An 8,276-nucleotide genomic window follows, 5' to 3' on the forward strand; every position below is an offset into this window, starting at 1 on the left:
ACGAACTGGGAACGGTGAGGACTTTTGAAAGTTCAAAGTCCATCTCCATTGACACACCTCTTCCACCAAGGCTACACATCCTAATCCTTCCCAAAGAGGACCGAGCATTAAAATATATGAGCCCATGGAGGTCATTCTCATTCAGACCACTATATCTCTCTTCAGTGGAATAACTCTGAGTTCACACTGGTTTCCAGAGTTTCTCAGTAAAAAGATCAAGTTCCAGTCACCCTCATCCTTTTCTGGATGATCAACCTTTCATGCCTGTGTTAGTTTAGCATCCTTCACTTGCCTCCTTGTTCTGTTACCTGTTTTCTAGGCTTGCGGCCATCACACTGCCTGAACTCAACTCCTTTCCCAAGGCCTGCTTGCTATGACATCTAAGACCTGTGAGGTCCTAGGAGAGGACTGAAAAAGGAGAACAGACTACTCCAGTCCATCTTTCCCCCTTTATTATCAGAATTATTTTGAGCCTGGGAGCATTTTTCCCCTTGGGGAATTTGTTCAGTCAGAAGGAAGGAATAATACGCTTTGAACATTTCTTTGCTGCTTCGTGATTGCTCTAGGCTCCACTTTCCTGTTAAATAGCTTCCCGTCTGTTGTACTAGATTTCTATGATCCTTAACTATTCGCTCGTGCTTACCGATTAGGCCTAAAAACCAAAAATCAAGGGTCAGGAAGAGCTGGAAGTAGTGACTGTTTGCAGTGAAACACTATTTTCTGGATAGATCAGGGAAATTGGACACGTGGACTCGCTGTGACTATGACTTGATTCACAAGACCTGTGCAAGATAGAGTTGGCTGAAATCACAGCTTGGGTAGGGGGTTAGAAAATCCCACCCTTAGCTAAGAAGCCATTGACAATGGAGGGCTGTAGAAGGAAGGGAGAGTAAGTTTCCTCCAGGGATGCCACCGGGAAAAGAATACACACGCTCCAGTTCGTGCCCATACAGGCAGCATTAAATGGACTCAGTGGATGTGTGGAGGCGAAAGAGGACCAGAGAAATTGGAAAGGAAATGTAGGGGGTTAATTTGGAAGAGACAGAATGGGAGGTGGATTTGGCTGGAATACAGTATATACATTAGTAAAATTCTCAATAAAATTTATCTGAAAACGCACGCACACGCGCGGGCACACAAACACACAACAAAGTCAATTACTATCTAGATCAGTCTGTTAGAAAACAATTCCCCTTTGTGCTAAGAGCTTTTATAGCACTAGACTCTGACTTTACTCCTAAGTGTGTGAGTATATAATCAAGGTAACTAATATGGTAACCAGAAACCAATGTAATACCAAAGGCAGCTGAAAGGGATAATAGAGAAGGAAAACTTTAAAAATATATTCTTTCTTGCCTCTGAAGGATGGGAAATGTCCCATCGATGGCGCAAAAGTAAAGCATCACAAGAAAGGGGCACTTGGAGAACAAACGAGGAGCACGATATTTGGCCTAGAAGTAATGAAACCTGTGGAGAGCTTGTGTGGAGAATACTTGGTGACCGCAATGGCGGGAAATCGCTTGTTTAATGAATGGGTGATCTAGGCCTCGTCGCCATAGAAACGAGTGCCTGTTCAGTCGGTTCTGATAAGGTTGGAGCCACTGTGACCAAACCCGAGCGGCTGGGGCGTTTGTGGAACGGAGGTGTCTGAGAACAGGAACTCGAAACTTCCCGAGCACAGTAGACGGCGCTCAGGACACGCAGGCGCAAACACACCCGCGTGCGCTCAGTCAAAGGCGGCGGGAAGTTGGTCTTCTGAGCAGGAACTGAGCAGCCTGAAGCCTGATTGGAGCCCACGGACCAATAAACAAACGTCTCATTGGTGAGGCGCGCGCAGGCGCGCGTTCCCCAGCTTCCCACTGGGCCGTTCCCGCGGAGGGGGCGTGGCCCCAGGGTTCCGCCCCTCGCCTCGGCCCAGCCTCGGGGTCCGGGCGGAGGGTTCCAGTGTCCGCGGGCCCGGGTCTGCGTGCCGCTCTACCGTGCAGGCTGCGCGGAGCCGGGATGCACTGCGCCTGCTGCGGGTCCTCATCATGGAGACCAAACGCCTGGAGATTCCCGGCAGCGTCCTGGACGATCTCTGCAGGTACCGGCGGCTCACCTCCGCCTCCGCTTGCCCTCAGCCTAGTAGCGGCCCCGGCCTGGGTCCTCCCTTCCCCACCTCGGCCCAGCTCGGTTCCCCCTCCGCATTCCCGAGTCCCACTTTGCGCCCCAGCCTCGGCACTCCACCAGTCCCAGGTCTCAGCAGTGAGCCCGGGCCTCGGCTCTCCCTCCTTTGCCCCGGGCCCCTCGTTGACCCCAGCCTTGGTTCTCCCCTGTTACCGGGTCCTGCTTTGCTCCCCCGGTCTCAGCTCTTCTTCAGTCCCCGGGTCCTTTGCACCCCCGCCTCGATTCTGTCCCCCACACTGGGTCCCGCTTTGTGACCCGGGCCTCGCTCTCTTCTGCGGTCCTTTGCAGTCCCGGCCTCGGCTCTCCCCTCCGTTCCCGGGTCCCTCTTTACACTCCCGCCCAGCTTGCTGGTGTCTGACGCCCCTTCTGTCCCCGAACTCTGTTTCTCTTTCTCTCAGTCCCTCCACCCTGGGGCACTGGAATCCCTCATCGCTACTTGTACTAGTCTGCTTTTTCCTGCAGGTGAATCTCCTTAGTCCAAATCTGAATCCCTAGAGGTTTTCGGCCCAATTCCTTCTTGGAACTGTGTGGGAATTTTGTTGTTGCTGCTGTTCTGTTTTGTTTTGTTTTTTCTTCCACTGACTTTGACCTGTGGGTTTTTTCCCCCTCACTTCTTTTCTCTGATTCTGGAGGTAGAGCCCACTGTTAAATTCCAGTTTTATGATCTCAGGTACCTGGATCTACACAGGGAGCAATTTCCGAACTTAAACTTTCTCCTCTGCATGCTTGCCCGTGACAATTTTTGTAGAGAATTATTCTTTTCAAGAATTTCCCCGGATTTATCGTTGAGAACGAAAGGGGAAAACCCAAGAGTCTCTCCTCTTTGATCTCTTGTTTCTTCTAAATAGAAGGACATTCTCACCCCCTGCGTGTCTGTGTTCTTGTCAGCAGTTCTTGCACCCAACTCAAACCGTGTTCACAGTACTTCCTTCTTCTTTGTCGAAGTAAAGTTCCTGGTACACTGTTACCAAGTCGTCGCTGTGGTTTTGAACTGTGGAATAGTTTAGATGTGAATGCTGGCTCTGTATTCACTTCTGGTCGCTGTATCTGTGCTTTAAAGTGAAATTCGGTGTTTGTGCCACATTCTAGCTGTTTGCTTTAAAAAACATTTTTAAAGGTTTGTTTTATTTATAATTACGTGTCTGAAGGGGGGAAGGGGCACATGTATGTAGGTGTTTGCGTAGGCCAGAAGAGGGTGCCTGATACCTGAAGTTGGGGTTAAAGGCCATTGTGAGCAACTGGAAGTGGGTGCTGGAAGCTAAACCAGCATCCTCTGCTAGAGCAGTAGGCTCTCTGAGTCATCTCTCTAGCCCTCCACACATATTTAATTTTAAGAAAAGAAATATGCTTGTGAAGTGTTCTCTGGTGTGTCCTGGTTTATTGAAACAACTCTTTGATAGATGCAGTGATTTCCATTTTCATCTGGATAGACAGATTTGAGGATTAATTTTTACAGAGACACATTTATCCTCATTTTTAAAGTCAAGATTTGAAATCTTCTACACCCCGTGAATGTAATGCAAAGTCAATCTTTTTAAACGTTGCAAGAGTACATAAGAGAATACATAGATTGATTGTATAGTTGATTAGCTCTTAGCATTTACTGCAATCCCAGCACCTGCATGATGGTTCACAACCATCCAAAACTCCAGTTCGGGGAAGGTATCTGACTCCCTCTTCTGAACCTGACACCAGGCATGCACAGGGTACACACAATACATATGCGCAAGCAAAATAACTTGCATGCATTGATAATCTGATTTTATTTTTTTTTTAGAGAATGTTTTTGTAATTCTTTGATGTTGGAAGAATTACAATTTTTGGTTTATGGTAGAATTCATAAAAGTTGAAAGGAGTTTATTTTCTGTATTCCCAAACTTGGTAAGAAAATATAATGTGTATATTGTGTGAAAAAAGCCAACAAGATTTTGAGTCTAAATTGGGATTACAGGGTGTGATCTTCATTTTCTCTACGTTTCCAAGGCTTGTTGTTGTTTTCACAGATGCACATTTTATAGTTGAAACAATTTAAAAGAGTTTGGGATAGTGAGTGATACTGTGTGGGCTAATAAGGATGAAAGTTGACATAGTCACTACACCTTTACCTTGCTAGGAATATGTGGACTAACGTTACCTGGGATTGCATCATTTGAAGAAGTGAGATCAGCTGTCGTGGTTGTAACGTGGCACTGCTCGCATTCTGTGTGATAGGCAACTGTTAGTGTTAAAGGTGCTGGGTTCCAGTGGGTGTTTAGGCTGCTTTCTTCTGTAAATCGTGTTATACACTGAGCTTTCTAATGTTATGTGTTCAGTTTTTTGGGCTAGATGCTGGGTGAACTACTGAGTAAGCCAGCTGACCATTTCTTTAAACTACAGGTTTTGAAATTAACAGTTTTCAAGTTAGCATCTGTCTCCTTTTGATTGGTTTGTTTGTAGTTTTATATTAAAAATTCAAGCTCACGTGTAAAGCTCAAGCTTTAGAAAAATTATTATTGGGAGCATTGGCTGCTTGTCACTGTGCATATGTGGAGGGCAGCGTTGTGAAGTTGCTGCCACCCTCCCACTTTTGCGCAGGTCCCAGGGATCTAACTCAGGTCTCCGGGCTTGTACCATGCAAGCCTGGCTGTCTCTCTAGCCTTTTGGTGGCTTGCGATTCTCTTGCGCAGTGGTTCTCAACCTTCCTAATGCTTCGACCCTTTCATACAGTTCCTCAACCATAAAATCATTTCATTGCTACCTAGTAACTGCAAATTTGCTACTCTTTGTGAGTCCTAAGGTGGCTACCTGATATTCGACCCCAAAGAGGTCACGACCTACAGGTTGAGAACTGGTGGCTAGCACAGCGACTCTTCTAATAGGTGCGCGGTTGGAGCTTCTTGTATCCCCACCCAACCCACTCCCCGTTTGTTTCTTTAGTACATCCTTGTGCAAACCTCTGTTGTACTGCGTGCTCTGTAGATCGGCTTTTCCTGTAGACTTTCTTGCTCTGCTGAGGAAGGATAGTAGGCCAGAGGTGTGAGGATAAAGTTCAGCCCAGAACAGACACAGATTTATTTAAGAAAATCTGCAAAAACAGAAATCGAGTAGACAGGTTCTTAGAGGAATCCCTCCTGATAGGGAATTAGAATTCTTCTATAGCAATTAACTTTGGGTGTTCTGTTTGTGTGGTGTCCATATCCAGATGGATAAGTGGATATTTTACTATCTTATTGAGAGTTAGCACAGGATTTTGAGATAGGCTGTCGTGTGTTAGGCTGGCCTCAGACTTTATGTAGCTAGGGATGGGCTTGCACTCCTCATCCTGCTGCCTCTGCACCTCATAGGCGTGTGCGCCACCCTGCCTCATTGATTAAGTGGAAAATTCGTTCTTGTGACTGGCTATCTGGGATGAGGCACCAAGGGTCATAAGGAGTTAGGTAGGCTTCAGGTGGTCTTTTGACCATCACAAGTCAGGCTCCAGGTAGTCAAGAACTGATGGGCAAATGGTGGGATTTCATTTCATTTTTATTTTTTACCTTTTACATTTTTCTTGTCAAGGAGACATGTCAGGACAGATAGGTGATCTGACTGTATGGAATTGAGAATTTTTATTTAGTTCTTATTGTCACCCTTGTTAAAAGCACATGTCTGTGAAGTCTTTGTGCATTTTTAGAATTGAGGATGCTTTGTTTTGTCTAACAGGAGGGTGAAGTTGTGTGATCAAAGAGTGCCCGCAGGAAGGGCACAAGAGCCTGGCTTGAGAGGCCACCATCTGACAAGACTGCACTCTCCACTGGTGCGTGAGGAAGCACAATCACGTCTGAGGGCTGATAGGTCCAGGCTTACAGGAACTGATGAGAGAGTTGTTACTTAGATTTGAGTGGAGTGGCTGGATGAGCACTGGTAGTTCAAGCCGGGCAGAGCTAGCAGTCGTCTACAAGAGTTGAGCCATTATTTGAGGAGATTATGGAATGTTTGGAGATGACGTAAGCTGCATGGATTGGGAGTAGGAGTTCTTTATGAGAACAGTCCATAAAGATAGGCATAATGACAAAAGTGGGCTAGGGAGGACCTGGAGTGATAGCTCAGTGGTTAAGAGGGCTTGTTTCAGTTCTCAGCACACAAGTGACCACTAACAACTGTCCATAACTTCATCTCCAGAGACTCTGATGCCATCTTCTGGCATCTGTGAGCACTGTGTGAATGTAGCGTAGGCAAAGCACTTGTTCACATAAAGTAAAAGCCCCTAGAGGTCATTGCCTAACCTCAGTAAGAGACTGTACCTAGAAATGAGGCAGAAAGTGGGGCATGGTGGTGGACACCTCTAATCCCAGCATTCGGGAGGCAGAGGCCAGCCTGGTTTGCGTGGTGAATTCTAGGCCAGCCAGGGCTACATGGTGAGACCCTCTCAAAATACAAAACAGAAAGAAGGTGGAGAATGTCAGCCTCTGTCCCACATGGCACCGTTACACATCCACAGAGTCACGTGTAAGATGGTGTCAGGACCGCAGGTAGGGAGTATGCGCAGGTGTGAGAGAAGTGAGGACCTACTTCAGAACAGTCTAACGCTTCTGGAGGAACGTGCTGAAGATGGATTCCCAGAATGTCTGGGGAATGAGAGGTGAGAGGATCTAAAATTATACCAAAGAATTCAGACCACAGAATTCAGAAAGATGGGAGCATGGATCTTAGTCACCCATTGTGGTCTAGAGTTGATTGAAGCTGCAGGCTTACCAGGGGCTGGCTGGAAGAGAAGTCAGAGATCTCCAAGGGCTCCTACAAGCTGGCAGTTGGTGAACATCTGGGGGTGACAGATGCTGGTGGGTTCTGTGCTTGCCTACAGTTGGACGTGTGAGCAGAACTTGATGAAGTCCAGTCTGTACAGGTTCTAGTGGGTTTTTTTCCTTACAGAAAGGTTTTATCATCTTAAACGAATTCTCCATGTTAATATGAGACCACAGACTCCCAAAGGTGAAGTCAGTTTTGGGTCAGTACATATCCTGGTAGTCAGTGATGACCTTGACTGCCTGTGACAAAGCATACTGAAGTATGAGCTGGTGGTTCTGTCCCAAGGAACGCCCACTGGGAAGGATTTTGAAGGGTCAGTGGGTTGTGGACATGGCAGTAATGTGCTATCTGAGAAGAGTGGACTAAGGCTGTTGAGTCTCTGGGGGAAGGGGGGAGATTTAACGATAGGTCACCTAGGATTCAGGGCAGCCCCCCAATGTTGCCAGCAGATCAAGGATGCTGGGCCTGGAGATGATAGTGCTCTGAGCTTCATTCATTCCTGAGTCAAATGAACATGAAAGATGAAGTCCTGCTAGACTGTAGAGATCTGGGAAGCCCAGAGCAAGGAATGGCGTGTTCCCTTAGGATGGTGGTAGCTGTTGTTGTTTATTGCACACATCTCTGCCCCTCTAGTGGTGGCACATCACAGAACCAGGAGGTACTGAGTCCCTTGCATGCAGGCAAGTGAGTGAGATTCCTTTGCTAGTCCCCCAACATCTGCGCTAGATAAGCAGTAGGAGAGGGAAGAGCAGAAGAGAGACTGACCTGACGAAGGTAAGACAAGGTTTAGAGATGGACCTCAAAGTCTGAAGAATGTGCCAGTGAGGAGAGACACCATTAGAATTGGAGGGACAGACAGATCTTTGGCTAGTGACTGTCCGGAAGGTGGGGGCTGTCCCCAAAGCTAAAGCCTTAGTGTGCTGCCAAGAAACCTGAGTGGAGTGGTCCTGAGATTTGGAGGGAGCAATGAACTAGGTCTGAGAATACAAGGGGAACCTCCTTAAAGTCTGGCTTGAGCCAGGAGGTGTAGGAAGGCAGTCTCATAGGGAGTGAGGAATGGAAGCTACCGTGGATTAGGATAGGAGCAGAGTCACATTGGTGGCCCTTGGGTCCTAGACCGTTCTCTGAGGGCTGTCTGGCTATGCTACAGAAATAGAAGTGTTATGTGGAACATTAATATGGGTGTGGTGGTCAGAGACAGGAATCTATCCATGAGATGCTGGGGGTGTCTCTGCATCTCAGACACTAAGGATATTGGGGCCTTCAAGGAGATTTAGGGTTCTTTCCTTAAGGGCAGTTGTAGGGGTGGCTGTTACTGAGTGTGCAGGGGCGGAAGAATCCAG

The 8,276-nt window shown here is 47.2% G+C and overlaps 1 protein-coding gene across 1 annotated transcript in view; it reads left to right on the forward strand.

Moving 5' to 3' along the window:
• Positions 1-1,927: 1,927 nt before the first annotated feature.
• The window catches only part of Dcp2 (decapping mRNA 2), a 34,579-nt gene continuing 28,230 nt past the window's right edge, over positions 1,928-8,276 (forward strand). The window contains exon 1 of the mRNA XM_005356061.2: positions 1,928-2,083. Within this exon, the coding sequence (XP_005356118.1) occupies positions 2,031-2,083 (53 nt within the window). The 5' untranslated portion in view covers positions 1,928-2,030. The remainder of the gene's footprint in view (positions 2,084-8,276) is intronic.

Source organism: Microtus ochrogaster, chromosome 18, assembly GCF_000317375.1.
Source record: "Microtus ochrogaster isolate Prairie Vole_2 chromosome 18, MicOch1.0, whole genome shotgun sequence".
Taxonomy (NCBI): Eukaryota; Metazoa; Chordata; class Mammalia; order Rodentia; family Cricetidae; genus Microtus; species Microtus ochrogaster.